The sequence below is a fragment of the Struthio camelus genome, chromosome 6, assembly GCF_040807025.1.
Source record: "Struthio camelus isolate bStrCam1 chromosome 6, bStrCam1.hap1, whole genome shotgun sequence".
NCBI classification, from domain to species: Eukaryota; Metazoa; Chordata; class Aves; order Struthioniformes; family Struthionidae; genus Struthio; species Struthio camelus.
This window is the reverse complement of record NC_090947.1, coordinates 9654106-9675010: the sequence shown is the minus strand read 5'-3', so window position 1 is coordinate 9675010 and position 20905 is coordinate 9654106. Positions and strand designations below refer to the sequence as shown.

The window sequence follows — 20905 nt, the reverse complement described above, 5'->3', positions numbered from 1 at the left end:
GAGGAATCAGGCAACTGGTTGGAGCTACAATACTAAATGGGGATTGTGATGCCATTTAAAAAGCATTAAACAGGCTTCCCTGTCCTGCAAAAGGTGGTGGCTATGCAGAAATCCTGTACTTGTACGGTTTTGTGGATCTGAGCAGTGTTTGCCACTAGCGTAAGTATCTGCATAGAGTGATCATTCCCTGAGTCTGTGAATTTGGTGAGGAGCTTACTTGTCTACCATTCACCAAGAAGACTGGATTTCTTGTTTTTGCAGGAGCTATAGGCAGGAAGAGGTTTGAAGACTTTCCAGTGCAGGATGTAACAAACCCTAAAGCTCAGAACCTTAAATGTAATATGAGCCAGAGTGGTAAAAATACGAATAGACATCCCACTGCTGCAGGAGCTAAAAGGATAAATCAAAAGCTGGAGAAACAACAGACAGGAGGCCGTTTCAGGTAGAATGAGTTAAGGGCCCCTTTATGCGCTACTCAAACAGGTTAATAGTAGCTGAAAATGGAAATGCTTGCTCTAAATCAGGAAGTTCTATTTTCTGAAGTACTTCTGAATAAGAAGACGGTTTCTTCTCTGAATAATGAGGAGAACTGAACAAAAGTTTTGAAAGAAAAGACTGGTTGTGGGGATTTGGGGTTGAGGGGAAGAGAGAGAAGGGAGGATAAGAGGCAATTGCTGATTCCTAGTCATATTTTTTGAGGAATAAATTGTAGATCTTGCTGGCTTTTTTTTTTAAACTTCAACACAGTGGGAAATTGAAGAAAAATTGCATTCAGGCTTATAGTAAAAATGATATTTGAAAAATGGAAAGCAAGGGAATTTGGATGCTTCCAAAACTATTCTGGTGTAAAAAAGTATTATTTCACTAAAGATGTAAGGAAACATGCCGGTATTAAAACAAACAAACAAAAAAATCCTGACCAGAACCAACCTCCCTGTGGCATACAGAGTTTGGCTTTAACATAGAAAAGTTACATCCCCAATGTGTGTATTTGGTACATTTCCCTGGAGAGTTATGTTCAAAGTTATGCAGACCTTAAAACAAGATGTGTGTGTTGCCTGTGTGACTATAGATTGTATAAGAAGAGAGGAGAAGGAAGAAGATGCAGTACTGATAATGAAAATGTTACAAAAAGCACAGATTTGGAAAAGTAGCTGATTAGCTCCCTTTTAGACATATTGAGCATTTATGAAGCACTTAGGTGATCATGGGATGCAGGGACAGGTAAAAGCTGGGTGCAGGAAAATGGCAGCATTTGAAGCATGGGAGTGAAAGATTTTACTCAGGGAGCGTTTTGTTTAGAATGCAGAAAGGTGGATCTTAAAACCCATAGGGAACCAAGCAGGAAAAAAGAGAGGGTGTTTGTAAAGAAATGTTGAGGATAGAAAAAGATATATATCAACCCAAAGAAAACTTGGAAGGAAAACTTACGGAAAACTCCCAAAGAAGAACTCCCGTTCACTTCGCAGCGGCCAAGGTAATGAGATGATACTGGTTTTGACACACAGAATGACCAAATGTAAAATTTATAATTTTGTTATTGCCTAGATGTCATAACAAAAAATTACATTACTTGACAACACTTTACAGCAAATGCTTGTTTAGAGGAGGGGGAAAAAAGAGTCTTTTACTTGTCTTTGTGTGGAGTTGTAGTTGTGACGGCTGTGACACAAAAACTGGCCAGAGGAAATTGTCTGGGCTCTTCCACAAGACAGGTACTATTTTGACACCATACGGAGAGTTACCCGCTGATCTTGCCTTGGCAGTTTACATGAGAGTTGCTGAAGTTCATGAAGGAGAAATCATGGTGAGTATTTCCACAAAAAGAACTGCCATCAAAAACATCTGTGCTATTCAGCAGGAAAATCTTTCCAACCTTCCGTGTTACAAACCACCCAGAAAGTCTCCTAGCCAGTACCAGATTGTAAGCAGAGAACTTAAGCAAGTCGTTTCTTTGTGCTTTCAGATATAATTGTATATGTTCAGTAATTAATCAAATAGTTAATCAGATGGCTCTGCACAGGAGGTAGATAACGTTGACTACTTGATGAGAAATTTTGAAGATAAAAGCTTTCTTCTGAAGCATCATCCATTATTTTCACCAGTGGATTACAAAGTAAACCTTGCCATATCCAAAGGGGACAGCCTTTAATGCTTATCCATTGATGCAAGTTGATGGGTGATGTTTTGACATAACAATAAGCCCTGCCAGTTATTTCTTACCTTACTTCCTTCCATCTTCCAGTGCAAAATGGCAATGCTGAAATACTCCATGTGGGATATTTTTCTGCATTCACAGACTGTGGGCTGTTTGTAGTCAGTATGTTATGATGGTCAGAGAAGGTCTGAAACCAAGGGAAGAAGGAATGTGGTGTTTCAGGGTGTGTGCCCCCTCAGCATCGTCTGTGGTTGGGCTACAAGAGGACCTCAAGAGGGCCTCTGAAGCTTGAGCTACAATTTGTGCTGCTGCTTTGAGCGGTGGTGGGCAGCAAGAAAATCATTGCGCTCCCTCAGAGTGAACTGTTTCTGAGGCACAGGTGAGTTGGCTGAAGTAGAGATATAAACAAGACTTCTCTGCAGTTGCTAGGGAGACGTGCCAATCAGATTTTCACGGTAATAACAGTATCAGTTGACATCACATACCAGGAAAACAGCAGGCAAGAGATTCCCAAGTAATCTTCCTTAATGCTATTGGTTAAACCCTCCCTTTAAAATGCATTTTATAACAAGGCTCTCAAATCCTGCTTAAGATATGACATATGGAAACCTCAACTGAAGAGCACCGATCATTTTCGTTGTTCTGTTCTTCCCTAGGGCGTCAGCCAGCATTTTTTCCCTGACCATATGCAAGATAGGCGGAGCATGGTTTTAGTCAGTAAGGATGCGGAGGTGATGTGGTTGAGGAAGGAAAGCTTTGAAGAGTTAGCAGATTTAGGAAAAGTTTTTGAATTACACAGGTGTTATCCTAGGTGAGTAAAATGAACGTGTCTGAGAAGCAAATTGACGTGTGAAGCTGTAAACCAGCGTTTGGGCTACTTGACCAGCACTTACTCAGCATCCTTCTTGCCCCTTTTATAATAAATAGGGAACCTCTGGCTCCATCAAAGGTGGAATTTCACAACCAAATATTTTGACTGTCTTTTCAGTGACGATGAGCTGTGTCAGAAGTTTCTAGAAGAGAACCGGTGGAAAATAATAAAGACAGACATAATACATTCTATATTACAAAGAAAACATGCATCAAGAATAACTCCTGCTTTTGAAAAGCCCAGAGAACAAGTTCATAGTTCCTGGAGTGTGAACCAAGCTGGTATTCTCAACCTGCGTGCACTCTGTCATAAACCTTCTCAGCAGCACCTGCAGAAGTTTGTTCCTCTTCACCTGGAGGAAAGAAGGCAGTTTCCAGTTATGCTAGATACTGAGTTACGACTGATTCATAATATCATTTCACCACAGCTCAGTTTAAAAGAAGGCATGAGAAAGCAATTTAAAAACACTGATGCAGGCAAAAAAAAACCACCATTTAAAAAAATAAGTGAAAGTTTGTAAGAATAAATCTGCATTCAAATTCATAGTTCTCCCCCTGAACTTTTTTCTGTCATTTTTCCAGGATTGCTGCTGTGAACTTCAATGTACATACTGTTTTTTTCCAATGATAATTTAATTTTTTCTTCATTATAAGGAAATAATTTTATGCACTCAAATACTGCTCTCACCTATGTTTTGTTCTCTGGAATATACCCTTTTATATGAAATATTGAGAGTATTTTTAAGACTGAGATACTTTCATGTTTGTATATCTGGTGAATACAACTGTGAATGCAACTGGAAAAAAACTCTAGTCCCTCTTCCAGCTGAGATGATAAAATTGTATGAGATGATGCTTAAAATATGTTGATTGAGTACAGGTGCGATAGCTGCTGTAATCTTTGTAATACTTGTGCTTCAGTGTATTTGGAAGGCTCATACTGTGGCAACGTGCTAATCACAACCATAGTGCTGAGTTCTGAACACTGCCAGGGTAAGTTGATCACAGTTTTTAGTGAAACGTGAAATAATTAATAGACTTTGTGTGTGTGTGTGGTTTTTTTTTTTTTTTTTTTTTTGGTAATACTGAACTTAAAGGTAAGTAATCAAACCATAAAGACATGTTCTTCCATTGCATTAAACCTCTAAGAAATGTTAAGACCTGCCTACACTTGCAATGGGTTTATACCAGAAAACTGTCTGTCTAGTGCCTTAGTGATATTCCAGAAACATAATGATCCTATAAAAAGTGATCTTATGAAAAGGAAGATATCTTGAAGGAGATGACTAGTGGAGACTTTCCTGGACTATGGATGCTACTTCTGGGGGTGTCTCATGCATGAGGAGTACAGGGCTGGAATTTTCCTGTGCTTACATGAGATTCTGGCCCTGACTTGAGCTGAGATTAGGCTACTTGACCTCTAGAGACCCCTTCCAATGTAAATTACTCCGTTCAGTGGATTGATGTTGTCCTTGTTTGCAAAAAAATAAGCTTTATATGTATAGAGTGAGGCTGCAAGTTGGACAAAGTAACTGTAGCTTCTGATTATTCCAAGGCTTTATCCTTTCATTGATACAAATGTCATTTATTGCAGAATATAAATCACAAAGAGCATGCACTGTTGTGGAAGATATTTTGATGTAGGCTTTAGAGTTTTCCATTTTATCTGACCCAGTTATGTGCTTGAGAAATTAATATACTTCTAACATATTGCTATCTGAGGAGAAAAAGTAATCTGGAAGGATATCTATTTAAAAGTACACAGAGAGGTCTCTTATCTAGTGCCTTAGAAGAAAAATGAGATGATAGATTTTAACTGTCTGGAATATATAGCATCATAAGATCCTGGAAGAAATTAGTATTTGTGAAAAGTTAGGTCCTTAAACAGTTATATGTACTTAAAACTAACGGAACAAAAACACTAAACTTATCTGACCCGTTTTCAGCTGTTGTGAACTGAGGTACTTCTGTGATCAGTGAATTTGATCATTTCCATTTCTCAGTATGTGTCTTTGAACAGAAAAATATTCTGTTAGTTAAATTCTCTATAGACAGTTGCCCTCTCTAAATAGAGGCCATGTTATTGCTTCAAATTGAAGCCAAACTGGTAATGATCTAGCGATTTGTTTAATCACATGATGAGAGACTGTGGTTTTAGGTTGATGCCCAAGGATGCTGCAGTACAAAAACTAGCATTAACTGATACCCTTCTTGAAAGTTTCACTTCTGAAGATTCCTGAACTGCTTTAAAGCATGCTCACGGGAAATGTGAGGAAGCTTTTCTTGCTGCATTTGTTGTTCTTGGAGTGATAAAGGTACAAACAACAGTGTGTTTACTGCAAAGAAGGTAAATTGACTGTTCCCTCTGCTTCTCCTTGTCAAAGGGACTTTCAATAAAAAACTAAATGATTTAAAGCTAAGAAGAAGAAATAATTTTTGCTGAATACATCATTTATCTGCAAAGGACATGTCCACAAAGTCAAACATAATTTAAAATATCCACAGTTACGTTACTGGATTGTAACATAACTATTGATCCCTTCTGTAGAAGGATCACAGCTAACAGAGGCAGTGAACAGATGCAGCACTTCACAAGAAGGCACCTTCGTTTCTAATCCTAGTAGTGTATGCTTCCTCAGATACAGTCATGACATGCCACAGAGCACGTTCCTCAGTAGCTGTTGGAGTTGCTGCACCAACCGTGTCAGAAGCTTCGACCCAGACAGACCGTCTGACATCGTATGCAGCTTGCAGGTCTCAGGCTGCAGGGATTGCTTTGCACCTCTCCGTGAGGCCTGGGCTAACAGTCAGCTCTTCTGCAGAAGGAGTGCTTTTGTTGACGAGTTATGTCGTCAGGTGAAGGAGTTACAGGAGGAAGTCAGTAGGCTGCATAGCATCCGAGAAGATGAGCAAGAGAGAGAGAGGGTATTCTCGGAGACCATACTGCTCCAGGAGTCCCAACCCCCCACAGCAGTGAAGCTGTGAGAGGGCTCTGTGCCATGTGAAACGGTACATCATAACGCTGTAGAAGGCTTGAAACTGGTCGCCTCTCGTAGGAGGAGAAAGGCTCTTACTCCTCCTGAAGACTTGCAATTGAGGAACAGGTTCAGTGCCCTCCGGGCTGAGGAGAAGCTGGGCATGGCTTCAAGGGAAGCAACTGGACTGACAAACTCCGTGCCATGCAGGAACGCCTGGAAGAAGCGGCGAATGATTGTTGTGGGTGACTCCCTGCTGCAGGGGACAGAGGCACCTATCTGCCGACCTGACCTCTTGTCTAGAGAGATTTGTTGCCTGCCGGGGCTCTAATGCAAGTTGTCATGGAAAGACTGCCAAGGCTTGTCCATGCTTTGGACTATTACCCTCTGTTGTTCTTCCATGTGGGCACTAATGATACCAATGGCAAATTGGAAACCATCAAACAGGATTTCAGAGCTCTGGGGATGGTGGTCAAGGGTCTGGGAGCCCAGGTTATTTTCTCCTCAATCCTACCAGTGATGGAGAAGGATGGGAGGAGGAGTAGACAGATTTTCCAGGTTAACTGACTGTGCTCCTGGTGTTGGCAGTAGGGTTTTGGTTTCTATGACTATGGGACCCTATTTGAAGATTGACAACTGACTGGGAGAGATGGGATCCACCTCACTAAGCAGGGCACGTGTGTCTTTGTCAGCAGGTTGGCCAGCCTGGTAAGGAGGGCTTTAAACTAGGAAAGATGGGGGGGAAAGGGAGAGTTATAGAGACAGGCTAGTCAGTGAAACGCGGCTCAGGTTGGGATGCCTCTAGAGGGTGTATGCAGCCAGGGAAGTGCGCATGGGACATGACTATGGAGGATCCTCTTGCACCCCTCCTGGGAAACCTGCATGCTCGATTACCTCTCTGAAATGCCTGTACATCAAAGCACGCAGCATAGGGAATAAACAGGAATAATTAATTAGAGATCTATGTGCAGTTGCAGGGCCATAATTTCATTGCAGTTACAGAGACATGATGGGATAGTGCGCATGACTGGAATGGCGTCATGGATGGCTATGTACTTTTTAGGAAAGACAGGCCAGGAAGGCGAGGTGGTGGAGTTGCCCTTTATGTGAGATAGCAGCTGGAAGGTATCAGGCTCTGCCTAGGGGTGGATGAAGAGGTAGGTGACACTGTTATAGGTGTTTACTACAGGCCACCTGATCAGGAAGAGGAAGTTGATGAGGCATTCTACAGACAACTGGAAAGAGCCTCATGATCACAGGCCCTGGTTCTCATGGGGGACTTCAACCACCCTGACATCTGCTGGTAAGAGCACAGCTAGGCACAGCGCAGGAGGTTCCTGCAGAGCATTGATGATAACTTTTTGATACAGGTGGTGGAGAAGCCAATGAGGAGAGGTGTGCTGCTGGACCTTGTATTAACAAACAAACAAGGTCTAGCTGGAGATGTGAAGGCTGGGGGCAGCCTTGGCTGCAGTGACCATGAGATGGTGGAGTTCAGGATCCTACGAGGAGGGAGCAGGGCAATGAGTAGGATCGCAACCCTGGACTTCGGGAGAGCTAACTTTGGCCTCTTGAGGGACCTACTTAGGGGAATCTCCTGGGATAGGGCCCTAGAAGGAAGAGGGGTCCAAGAAAGCTGGTTAATATTCAAGCGTCGCTTCCTCCAGGCTCAGGATCAGTGCATCCCTCTGAGGAAGAAGTCCAGCAAAGCGGGCAGGAGACCTGCATGGATGAGCAGGGAACTCCTGGCAAAACTCCAGCAGAAGAAAGAAGTCTACAGAATGTGGGAAAGGGGACAGGCCTCTTGGGAGGAATATAGGAACATTGTCAGAGTGTGCAGGGATGTGATGAGGAAGGCTGAGGCCCATTTGGAATTAAATCTGGCAAGGGATGTCAAGGACAACAAGAAGGGCTTCTTCAAATACATCAATAGCAAAAGGAAGGCTAGGGAAAATGCGGGCCCGCTGCTGAATGGGGTGTGTGCCCTGGTGACAAAGGATGCAGAGAAGGCAGAGTTGCTGAAAGCCTTCTTTGCTTCAGCCTTCACTGCTAAGGCCAGCCCTCAGGAATCCCGGACGCTGGAGACAAGAGAGGAAGGCTGGAGAAAGGAAGACTTTCCCTTGGTCAAGGAGGATCAAGTCAGAGGTCGTTTGTGCGAACTTGACACCCACAAATCCGTGGGCCCTGCTAGGATGCGCCCTCGAGTGCTGAGGGAGCTGCTGGATGTTTTTGCTAGGCCACTCTCCCACCATCTTGGGAAGGTCATGGAGAAGAGAGGTACGTGAGGACAGGAAGAAAGCCAGTGTCACTCCAGTCTTCAGAAAGGGCAAGAAGGAGGACCTGGGAAACTACAGGCCTGTCAGCCTCCCCTCCATGCCTGGAAAGGTGATGGAACAGCTCATCCCGGAGGTCATCTGTAAGCGTATGGAGGACAAGAAGGTGATCAGGAGTAGTCAGCCTGGATTCGCCAAAGGGAAATGATGCTTAACCAACGTGATAACCTTCTACGCTGGGATGACTGGCTGGGTAGAGGAGGGGAGAGCGGTGGATGTTGTCTACCTGGAGTTCAGCAAGGCTTTGGACACTGTCTCCCATGGCCTCCTCATAGGTAAACTCAGGAAGTGTGGGTGGGATGAGTGGACAGTGAGGTGGGTCGAGAACTGTCTGGATGGCAGAGCCCCGAGGGTTGTGGTGAATGGCGCAGAGTCTAGTTGGAGGCCTGTAGCTAGCAGTGTCTCCCAAGGGTCAGTACTGGCTCCAGTCTTGCTGAGCTTATTCATCAGTGACCTGGATGAGGGGAGAGAGTGCGCCGTCAGCAAGTTTGATGATACTCAACTGGGAGGAGTGGCTGAGAAACCAGAGGGCTGTGCTGGCATTGAGAGAGACCTGGACAGGTTGGAGAGATGGGCGGAGAGGAACCTGCTGAGGTTCAACAAAGGCAAGTGCAGGGTCCTGCACCTGCGGAGGAATAACCCCATGCAGCAGGACAGGTTGGGGGTTGATCTGCTGGAAAGCAGCTCTGCCGAGAAGGCCCTGGGAGTCCTGGTGGACAACAAGTGAAGCATGAGGCAGCAATGTGCCCTTGTGGCCAAGAAGGCCAAGGGGATCCTGGGTTTCGTTAGGCAGAGTGTTGCCAGCAGGTGGAGGGAGGTGATCCTGCCCCTCTCCTCAGCCCTGGTGAGGCCGCCTCTGGAGTACTGCGTCCAATTCTGGGCTCCCCAGTACAAGAGAGACGTGGCGCTACTGGAGGGAGTGCAGCGGAGGGCTATGAGGATGATGAGGGGACTGGAGCATCTTCTCCTCTGAAGAAAGGCTGCGAGAGCTGGGCCTGGCCAGCCTGGAGAAGAGAAGACTGAGAGGGGATCTCATCAATGTGTGCAAATATCTGAAGGGAGAGCGTCGAGAGGATGCGGCCAGACTCTTCTCCGTGGTGCCCAGCAACAGGACAAGAGGCAGCAGGCACAAACTGAACCACAGGAATTTCCATCTGAATCTGAGGAAAAACTTCTTTCCTGGGAGGGTGACAGAGCACTGGCACAGGTTGCCCAGAGAGGTTGAGGAGTCTCCTTCCCTGGAGATATTCAGAACCCGCCTGGATGCGATCCTGAGCAACATGTTCTAGATGACCCTTCTTGAGCACGGCGGCTGGATGAGATGATCTCCAGAGGCCCCTTCCAACTTCAACCATTCTGTGACTCTGTGATCTAAACCTTTAGCCTAGAGAGTGCAAGCTAGCCATGAACTGATGGAGATGAGAATAACAGGATACTCTTTGGGGAAGGGTAACACTTCTTGCGGTTTATGCTGAAATATCTGGTACTATCAAATCTAAGTGTCAGGATACTTGACGGAATGTACTAGTAGTCCGATTCGTTTGTGCCAGAGAGGAGCGTTAACGTTTTCTTAACAAATTACTACTACTACAAAAATTACCATTGTTTAAAAAAAAATCTTGTTTTTCAATGCATAAGTATTTTTAATTTTCTACCTTTATGTGTATTTGCCTGCCTTGGTGTTGTAACAAATAGTATCAGGAAAGTAGAAGATTTTTGTTTGGTTTTGGATGATGTGTTTCCCTTGATTATTCGTAGCTTGGAGTTGTAATTTGGATCATAATCGGTTATGCAGTAACAAGCAGCATTAGAAAGGATCAGGGAATTAGCACAGTGAGTGAAGCATCCAAAATACTTTCAACCATTCCTACTAGCTTTTACTAGATTTTCTGGAGAGGCAGTAGAATATTTTAAAAATTAATGTTTTTGGTTTTAAGACCCCACTTTCCTCTGGAAGTTCTGTGCCCTGCTGAGGATTATTTCTGTCATCTACAGGATCAAGCGAAAAAGGCTCAAGTTGCCGCTGTTTAGAAAACAGCTACAAATTATAGATCTATAGAGTGTTGGAAGGGGATGCAACCCTCATCCCCACATCCAGCGAGAGAGAGAACGAGGGAGGAAATAGAAGATGGACATGAGCGCTACTTCTTCTGTCTGTACCCGCATTAGATCAAGAGACTTCCAGGAGAGTGAGTGAGCAACCCTGCAAGAGCAGCAAGAGAAAGTAGAGGTGGGACCTTGTTGATGGCAGCTGGTTGAACTCCCATAAGTCATCCAGCTGTCTCTGTTGCATTTGGAGTGAGAAAATACTTTCCCAGTCCTTCTTCAGACTGTATGGAAAGATGTATTTTATCCTAGCCTGTCCACTCTCTGATTCAGTCCTTATTGGTGGGGCTGTTTGTTTTTGCCGCTCAGGCCACTAGGTTTTGAAAGTGTGTAGGAAGGAGAAAGGACAAGTATTCTCTGCTTAGACAGTATCCGTAGCAGTTCTGTGGGCAGGCTGCTCGGTACACATTAGAGAAACAGTAAATCTAGGAAGTGGCAGTTCTTTTGGAGGCTACACAAAACTGAAATTCGTATGTGTGTATATAGTCTCAAACAATATACACACGATTAAATACCGTAACTTTTTATCAAACTCAGTCATTTGTTGATAATATTTGTGATAAGCAACTGTTAGTACTAAGCCATTGTAAGCCATTCTGTAAAGAGCAAATAACTTGTTTTCGCATGACAGCCATTATAGTTGCTGAGAAAAGAACCTTAGAAACTGCTTGTAGTATGTACAGCTGTTTTAGAAAGACAGTCACTTAGTTCTAACACTTCAGGAATTATGTATTTCTAACTCATTTGTGTATAGAAAGAACTTTTAATATTTAGCATGGCTGTGAGCTCTACATTGTCTTGCTGCTTCTATGCCAAGCAGTCAGTCATTGAAATCTACATTATAAATTAGTCACAAACTCAGTAATACAATGATCCTTTTTTTTTTACCCTTCAGAAGAGAAAATAGCATCCAAACTATTTTCGATCTAACATACATTGTAGAAGAATTAGAGTTTTTGTTCTAATTAAATGTTGAAATTTAATGAATATTAATAAATTCAGTAACCACTGAGGTCAATGACAATCTTACCTTTACTGCAGTGAATGTGAAATTAAACTCTAGGAAAGTGGGGAGTGAAGCAGTCAGGAGTGCAAGGCAGGAGCATAGTCACAGGCCAGAAAACCCACATGGAAAATGCAAGATCTGCATTTAGGAACCAAAGCAGACATTGGAAGAGGAATCAAGGCAGGATCTACAGCATGTTCAGAAGGACTACTAAAAAGTAAGTCTGTTTCCTCTGGGCTTCTGCACAGTGGGAGATTCTGCTGCAGGAGCCAGCCAGATCTGTTTCCTATAAGCTGCAGCCTCAATCCTGTGTGCTGGTTTAACATGGGCCATGAGTCAGGATCCTTGAAATCCTCTTGGGCATCTGTCATAGTAGTTCCCTACAACTGCTGGCTTTCTTTTCAATATGGTTTTTGATATTTGTATTCACATTTGGTGAAAATTTCAAAGCTGGCTTTGCATGTAATAAGTTAATAGGTAGACATTTTCATTTCTAGTGTGGAAGTTGATCTGGATGTCAGGAAAATTACTCAGAAAAGACCCATTCAATTAGCAGGAAAGATGGGTGTGGTGATGATTTCATCCAGGTGTAAGAGCTAGACAGCCCTCAGACTTAAAACATATCATACTGTAATTCATCTTATAATAGTGTTTAATGTATTTCTAGAGCTTTACATCCATAGACTCCCAAAAGCCTTAAAGGGGAATGGGAGAAGAATAGCTTCCCTTATCTGGTAGAGATCTAGAGTACCTTGTGCGGAGTCACCCAAAAGGCAAATGACAGAGCTAGGAATTCTTCCTTTTTATTTCTCTGACCTATCTGCCAAGCTTTAGATACAGTTTCTCACTGCTGCCTTCATCAACCTCATCCAAAATCCACTGGAATCAGTGAAGTTCTCTGCAGTCATTTCACTGGCTTTAGGTGAATTCTATATAGCTCCCAAATACATGTTTCATTGTCATCTCCTTTTCTTTTCCTTTTTCCTGTCATCAGAGCTCAATGATGGACATCTATGTGAGAGAAACTCTGAGGGGGCAATGGATAGGGCACATGGGAGATAGCAGTGAAGTCTATTTCTGCTGCCAGCTCTATAATGTCTGCTCCTGCAATGTACTGGAGAGGCACGGGGAAGGTCAAAGTGCAAGTAGCAGATGGCCTGGCTGGAGCCCAAGGAAAACAAATGAATCACAGAGACACTCCGAATAGCTCCTATTTGCCCAAAGTAGGGATATTCCCTCCAAGTCCACCAGATCCTTGCCATCCTGACTTGAAGGAAAAGTCAAAGCAGAGCCAATTGTTCTTCCCAATAGTGGGGAGTGCAGACAGAGGGCTGGAAGGGGTTAAGAGAGTTGTAGAATAAATGTTAAACTTTATATAGACTGACGTATTAATGAAGGGATAGAAGTACATAACTCCTTTGCATTGGGTATTTATGGGAAATATTGCTGTGAACTGCAGAGGTAAACCATAGATAAATTGTCACCCCAAGGGTTGAATGCAGGACACCGCAACATAAATTGGACTGTGTGCTTAACTTGAAGCGTGTGTGGTGCCCCCACCTCTTCTAAGCCAGCAGCAGCATTTCTGAGCAGTAATGTCCTCCTAAGCTGGAGAAACGTCATATCTAGTATGCCCTGCCAACGTGGATAGCCACAGTCAATAGGGTCCTGTGATCCTAAGCATTGTGTTGAAGACTTAGGACGTAACTGCATTGCAGCTTGTAAGGCAAATTTGAATCACAGAATCGCAGTATGGTTGAGGTTGGCAGGGACCTTTTGAGGTCGTCTAGTCCAACCCCCGTGCTAAAAGCAGGGTCAGCTAGAGGAGGTTGCTCAGGGCCACGTCTAGTTGGATTTTGAATATCTCTAAGGATGGGAACTCCCCAGCCTCTGTGGGCAATCTGTTCCAGTGCTTGACCACTGTGCTAGGTTTATCTAATAATCTAACTGTGACAGCTTCACCTTAGACTTGATGGAGACCCTGGGTGACTCTGGCAGCTGGTCAGCATTGAACCTTCCTTGCCATTGGCACCTTATCAGGGTGGGTTGAAGTTAAGGGGAGGAGGCTGGTGCTGGCACTGCTGGTAGCCATGTAGACACACCTCTAAGTTCCCCTGATTTCGGTACAGTTTCTCACGTGCCTTGTAGTAAGCATGTGTTTGTTGGACAGGAAACAGATTTTTTTGTTGCTGGATGGAATCAAGTCCTAGAAAGAGCAGAAGAGATAGGAGGTGTGTGGTTCAGTGAAGACCCTGAAAGTCAAGGACAAGGCTTTGATATCCAATTTTGATATCAGGACAGCAGACACTGTAGTTCAGAGGAATCACTAGTAAGTGTCACAAATGTAATTGAAATTTGTAATGCCTGCCTGCAACTTTACAGGGTCATGGGTTTCTCCCTAGTGGCTAAGGCCATCTCTCTTAACTAGTGAGCATCAGTGTAAAAGTTGATGTTGCTTCCGCATATTACATTGGCTTGCAGTTTTGGCAAGCAACTATGTATAGTCAGAGATCCATTTGCTCTTGTCTCTCTTTCTCTCAGGAGCTCTGCCTCATTCCATTGTCACCCTTTGCGTCCGTTGTGTCTTGAGAGAGTTGCTCTGCAGCAGAGAAGAGGCTGCCTAGGCCACTGGCACAGCACATACACAGTAGTCAGTAGGGCAGAGATATGTGGGCTCATGTTTGTGCTTGGCAACTCCCAGCTTCCAAACCACTTCCAAATGCCACCAAGAAAGAAGCTGGCTGCATCTCTCTTTCTTTCCTTCTGCCTGGGTGGGAAAGGAGACTTGTCAACAAGCTACAGATGTAAGATCTAACCCTTAGCAGGGGGATCTCTTTTCCACCCACATAAATCACTCAAGGCAAAACATTTAAATACTCTTGGGGAACAGAAGAGCTCTTAAACAACTGAAAGATTCTTCTGTTTTGCTCCTAAATAGTGTAAAATGGAAGCAATTATTAGAGAGTTTGAAAACCCAACCTGAATTTCATGGCCTATGATACTCTAAGGATTATTTCACCTCCTATTATCTAAGTTCATTCTTTCTGTTCTCTTCTGTTATCGCTTTCTGGGTGGCAGTCCTTGCCGGAGGCCTACATTTCTGAATATGTTCGCGATGAACACAGCAGTCTCCCACCATAGAAATCTTCCTAACTAGCTTACACTATTCTCCTTGCCAGCTTACACTGTTCTCCTGTGAAAGCTGATGACCAGAATGGTCTTCTGCAGTTGTGTCTGTGTTGCATGGAGAAGCATGTAGAATTAGATCTTTGCCCTTTCCTGCCCTGTAGCTGTGTTTGCCTCATAGCTCTGAAGGTGTCTATGCTTAGCTGTATGCTAAGAATCATTTGCCAGCAATGAAGCAAGGGAACAGGAATTCCCACATTTTACTGGTATTGTTTTACATTTGCTCTCTGTTCTGTTAGGATAGCAAAGGTACTAACCTCATTAATCCCTTTGCTATACTAGAGGGAGCTCATGGCTTAAACGTTCAGAGTAAAGCATAATATATGGGACAATTCTTGAGGAAACACAGATGGGAAGTAAAGTGGCACTGATGACTATAATGCACCTTTTTCCATCACTGGCAAAACTAGAATGGCTGAATTTATCAGTGTAGGAAGTTACACATATGGCTCAGAGAGATATTGAGGCTATAGCTTTTCATTATCTGAGTTTCTTCAGTATCTGAGCACCTCTCTTTCATTGCTGGATTTATTTTCACAGCTTCCTGTGAGGAAATAAGCCCACTTATCCCCATTAAAATATGGGAGGCTATAACACAGGGAACATTCTGCGTTGTTTTGCAGCTTTCAGGCTTTATCTGCCGTAGTGACTTCAGCTGGGCATCGATCTGGGGCAACTGCCGGGTGGACAGAGCTTAAATAAAGTATAGCTAGAGTGCTTTGTACCTGAGTTCTTTGAGTGTGGATCTCTAATAAGAGACATGCTCCTTAAGCTTCTCTGTGCCTTCTCTCTGGTTCCTGGCTCAGCCAGTGGCAGTCAAAGAGCCCAAGAGAGGCCACAGGGCTGAGCTGCAAGTTCCGCCTGGTCTGGCTGGCTGCTAGGAGCTAGTAGCAGGCACCTCACGTGCATTCCCATGAGACACAGCTCAGCAAACAGCTGCACTGTGGGCTTGAGGCATTGATTGCTTCTTGGGCTTACTAAGGTGTCCTCTAAGACAAGGAAGACTGTGCCAGCCCAGTGGGCCAAAGGCACCCCAGAATCCCTTCAACAAGACAAACAACTAGGGCAGTCTGTAAAGAAGGCTGTTTATCAGTGACTATGTGTGAGAAACAGCTCACCAGGTTCCACAGAGAGCATCAGCCAGAACAAAAGAATGGGAGAGGAAGTTGGCAGGATTTGTACCCTGGATAGAGCCCTAGTGTGGAAAAGAAGTGTGAGCAGCATGGTGGAGTATTTCTATGTGCAGGAATTTGATGGTCAGAGACAAGAGTACATGTACACATAAGTAGGTGTATGCAAATACAGCATATACATATGCACAGAAAAGTATTCCAAAGACAATTTCGGATGAGCCCAGGAGACTTGAAACCACAAGGTGAAACATGAAACAGGATGGCTTCCCCCTCGCCCCCACACCTCCCTATTTTTCTGCATTAAGAATCTGTTATTTGTAACAGAGTAGTTACAAACAGATTAGCCACCAGAAGCTGGAGTCTTTGAAGGCTGAAAAGCAGCCACACTTGAAACAGGCTAACTTAAATGTCTTAATTAAGATAGAATTACATAATCGGAGCAAATTTAACTTGCGTTACAGCCATTTAATAACTCAGAGCTCTTGACATGTGGCCTTCTATTCCTAGTTAGCATTAGCTGCATCATGTTTAATTATATTTTAGTAAATCCTTAGTCTCTTAGGAGCAGCTCCACTGTCACTGTGAGGTTCAGTGAGGTTACTGAAAGTTCAGGGCATCAGTTAGTGGATAATCATGTTGCCTTGTTGCCTGAGGTAAAACAAAGTAACTGCTCTGCTGAATTTTAGCAACCTGGGGTCCATGGTTGTGCGGTGCAGTTCTGCCCAGGAGAGGGCAGTGATGCACAGAGGCTTGCAGGCTTGCATAAACAAAGCCTTTTAATGGCCATCTCTTGCACATACAGCTAGCTGAACTGCTCTTCCTCTAACTTAGTTTATTCTAAATGTGAAGTGTTTAATGCAAGATAAACAAGTATGATACCACTAGATGGAAGGCTTCTTTGACCCTTTCCAGTTCAAGGGTGAGAAGAGTTGTGTCGTGATCCTTCTCTTTACCTCCACATTGGCAGGGAGAGAGTAATATCTCTCTAAGCAGCTTTCAGGCATTGTCACGCCAGCCTGAATGTAGCTGGAAGTCTTTACCCTACTCTTACTGTAATAGCCCTGGTGAGAAAAGTACAATATATCAGATTGAAAAGAACATAGAAACTGGTAGATGTTACACCTGACACCAAATAACTATTCAACTGCAAGTCATAGTAGGAGGAGTTCAATGGAATATTATGGCCAGAAACATGTGTCTCTCCCTGGAACAAACTGTCAGGAAACCGTGCAAAGCAGCCCTTGGAAAGTGCTGAAGATGGGAAGGCATCACAGCACATTGACTCTATGGATACCTAAGCTTCAGGACCACGATTTTCCCAGCATTAAATGTTGATGATTGCTATGGTTTATAACAGCTTACTGTCTGGAAGAGACAATGTTAGGAAATATCTGGTTGCAGAGAACTGAATTTTATTTTTCCAAAGTCCCTTGCAGCACAACTGTGTGAAGCTGGATTATGTGGTCTTTAGTCTTAAAGGATGCAGTACCAAGAAATGCCATTATTTGCTCTCTTATATTTGGCACCATAAAGAGCCCTCTGACCATGGCAGTCCTGTTCATTATCACCTAAGCTGTTCATCTCCATGGACACCAATGGCATCATTTTTATTTAGCTGGCTTCTCTGTCAATCCCCTCTTTTTTTTTTTTTGTTTGTTCCCCAACAACAGATGTAGAAATGAAAAAGACTGAGACCATTATAGCGCTGTTCAGGATTTACAGAGTGTTTGGCCATATTGTTGGAGGTACTCTGGACAATGCTGGATACGTGGAGATTTTAGCTCTCAGGACAGCATTTGTATAGGTGTTGCAAGCTATGGGGAAGGTTCCTGTGTGTCATGTTTGTGCCCTCACTCCTTGCACTGCAGAGTGGGAGAACCTTGGGACTGCTCTAGGTTGTATTCAACTGCAGCTGCACCTGAGTAACTACAGCATCAGCCAGAGACCTCATGAAGGCAGCAGCAACCCTGTCTTGCTGCTTTTCCCCAGATGCTATATGTTAATTAGACTAGCATTAAGCTGAACCGTCGCAACAGAGGAGCGCAGAGATGGACACCAAAAGTCGGTCTGTAACATCTATTCTGAGGAGAAAACAAGGGCAAGTTCTTGGCAGCAATAAACAAGTAGGCCAGTTGATAGAGGCAGTTCAAGTTCAGCAGATTACCCTTGTGAAAGCTCTGATATCTCAAGCTTCTTTTAGATGGTAGGAAATGGGGTCAGTTTCAGGTGCCTCTATCCAAAGCATTCCAGGAGAGTTAGGCCTGGAAGTTAGTGCTATATAGCAGCTGTTCAGTGATCTCACTCCAGCTTCTGTATTGCCTTCCTACAGGAGTTGCTGCCCAGGGAGGAACTCACATAGGCTGGGCTGTTTCTGCATTGCACAATTCCTTGTGAAAGATCTCCGAATTGGCTGGAGGCTCCCTATGGTTGTGCTGCTGTGCAGGGGACCGGTGCAGGCTGCGGGTGCAGGATGGCTGTTAGCACAGTGCAGCAGGTAGGTAAGTTAGGTGCTGCACAGCACTGAGGTGTCAGTATTGCTCTCAGTCTCAAAGCTGGCAGGATCGACACTGGCTGGGGCATCTCTGCACCGAGCAATGTCTCATGGTAGAGATGTCCCTCTTGTCTGCCATGTCCAAGCCTTCCCAGGGGTAGCGAGCAGTGCCCTGAGACCAGAACCAGGCCGGTGCCTGTGGCTGGGAAGCTGGAGAAGCCACGGACCGCACTGAACCAAGCCGCCAAAGGATGGGAAACCATGGTGAGACCAGAACAAGGAGAAAGACAGGTACAGAGCAGAGGCAGGTAGGGAGCAGTCACGAGCAGGGAGCAAAGACAGTTCAGGAAACAACCATACTGAACAGTCAGCTACATCCTCTAAGACTGCTACCTATAGCCCTGTAACAAGGCAAGGCTGAACACATTACCTCAGTGATCCCAGTCCTTGGATTTTTTGGATACAGAAGCCTCATCAGACTGGTCAGGGTACGAGTTCATCAACTACTTAGTTGTGTAGAGTTTAAGTGTAATTCTTCTCAAATGCATCCTCAATGCATCGTTTCTCTTTCTGAGCAGCGAGACGGAGATGTGGAGACATGAAGCAACTTACACAGCTTACAAGGGAAGCCTGGGGCATTCTGGAGTAGTAAAGGCCTTGCAAGTAGGTCATTGCTCTAATCTGGCCTTCACTCCTTTTAACCTTTCCAAACAGGGCTGCCTGGACAGGCAAAAGGATTGAACAATTGCTGCTGCCCCCTATTTGTAGTGGGGCCTTGGTCTACCTGACCTCTAAGCGATACCTTTCCTCAGCACCACTCTTATTGGCTAAAAGAACAGCAACTGGGAATAAAGAGCAGAAGACAGGTGCAATGAGTGCCAGTCTAGGGCATTAGAGGGAAAGGTTGTTCTAAACTGGCAAAGTGAGAGCAAGTTTTTTAGAGAAAGACGAGCTGAAAGGATGCAGAGACAAAGCAGGGAAGTGACACTCAACTAAACTGGGGTGTGCTTGCAGAGATTAATAGCTGCTTCCTGTCCCATATTTCAATGTCTTCTGTTCACAATAGTTTGCAAATAAATACACAACTGATTTTCTGGAAAGACATCTTTTACTCCTGTTTCTTTTTTCCTGGGTTTCAAGACACAGATACAATTGAAAAATGGCTCAAATCTGCATTAATGAGCTCAAACACAATTGAGGGCACAATCCAAAACTGCACCACCAGTGCAGAACTGTTCCCTGCTTTGTTGGGTTTTAAATTCAAACTTCTCTTGAACAGTTTATTTTAAGTGTGACAGGATAACAGCAGTAGAGTGAAGAGCAACCTAGAGGGAATATACATAGACTCATTAACTGTTATCGTCAAAATATTAGCAGAATGAATATAACAAAGAATGGGAGAAAATATCCATGTACTAAACTATAGATGTTAAAAGAGCAAGTCTGAATACTCTGTTGACAGTGGAGTTATTACCAGTTCCCTGCAGGAAGCATGTCTGAAGGAGGATGAATTGGAAGGAGACTTGCCAACAAAATTGCTTTACACTGATGACTTTCAGACTGGACTTCTTGCTCCAAAACCTTACACTCTCTTTGTTTCCATCTCTTTCATACTGGATGCCTCACCTTCAACTGTGCTACCAAGGCTGAAGTTCCCATAATTAGACCCACCCAGCCTCTCCTCATCCCTCTGTTCTCCATCACTGCTGAGAGCTTCGCTCTCCTCCACCACAGGACCGTCTCATTTCAGCTTGTCACATGCAAGCTACTCACAGAACTTTCCTTCATGCTGGATCTCAAATCTCCCTGTTCTGATGACAAATTTCTTTGTCCAGCCCTTGGGAAGCCCTCTATTCCCATGCTGCAACTGCCTTTTCGTGGTACCCACATCTTCTAGGCCTTAAACTAACCTCTTCCTTTTTGCATCTCTCCGTTTACCCTTGCCTTGGACACTGACTAAATCCTCCTGCATTCTGAGTGACTATTTTGTTTTTGTTGAAGTCTCTTGTTAAAAATGCACATTTTCAACAAAGCCTGTCTGTGTTATCTGCTGGTGGCAAAGAAGGATGATGTTTATAATACAAAACCTGCATCAATCAGAGGTCAGGTCATGTGTTTCTAGCAATCCACTGTCTTCTGTATCTAGTTATTACCCTCCTAAATGTGTATGATAATTCTTTTTTAAAAAAGAAAGAGACTACAAACAGAAACTAGGATTAACATGAAGAATGAAATGCTGAAAATAGGAATGATTTTATTTTTCAGGAGAGTGATCCTCCAGATGTTTCAAAATAGGGGGAAAGAGTACCACTGATCTCAAAACACTGCACTAAGAATCCAGAGAAAGAACTGTATCTACTTCCTAGCTCTACCATGGCAAGAATGACCTCAGGTGTTGTCATTTAAGTTCCCTGTGACTTAGTTTTCTGTGTGTAAAGGGTGATTGCTCTCTCTTTGGCTTGCATGCAGGGTTGTTTGGAGATGTTTTGATCCCACAGAGAGGAGCCAGAAATGCAGCTAGGAAGAGTTTCTTTTGTTACAAGAGATGCATTCACTGGTGAAATGTTGAAAGAAACAGCCTAAAATCATGAACATTTCAAAACTACCAAGCTCTTAGGAAGCAAGGGTGAGTTCCTGTGTGGAAACT

The 20905-nt window shown here is 43.9% G+C and overlaps 1 protein-coding gene across 3 annotated transcripts in view; it reads left to right on the top strand.

The window, feature by feature from the left end:
* The window catches only part of CNBD2 (cyclic nucleotide binding domain containing 2), a 29164-nt gene extending 9610 nt beyond the window's left edge, over nt 1-19554 (top strand). Inside the window, exons 9-12 of one of the 3 annotated variants that reach the window (XR_011141821.1) lie at nt 1712-1807; nt 2815-2969; nt 3147-4021; nt 10332-19554. Coding sequence is in view for 1 of the 3 variants with exons in the window: in XM_068948103.1 (XP_068804204.1) it covers nt 1712-1807; nt 2815-2969; nt 3147-3549 (654 nt within the window). In the remaining 2 variants the exon portion in view is untranslated. Of the gene's footprint in view, nt 1-1711; nt 1808-2814; nt 2970-3146; nt 9997-10331 lie in introns of those variants that run through there. The other 2 variants (XR_011141822.1, XM_068948103.1) reach the window with 2 other exon arrangements.
* The last annotated feature ends 1351 nt before the right edge of the window (nt 19555-20905 follow it).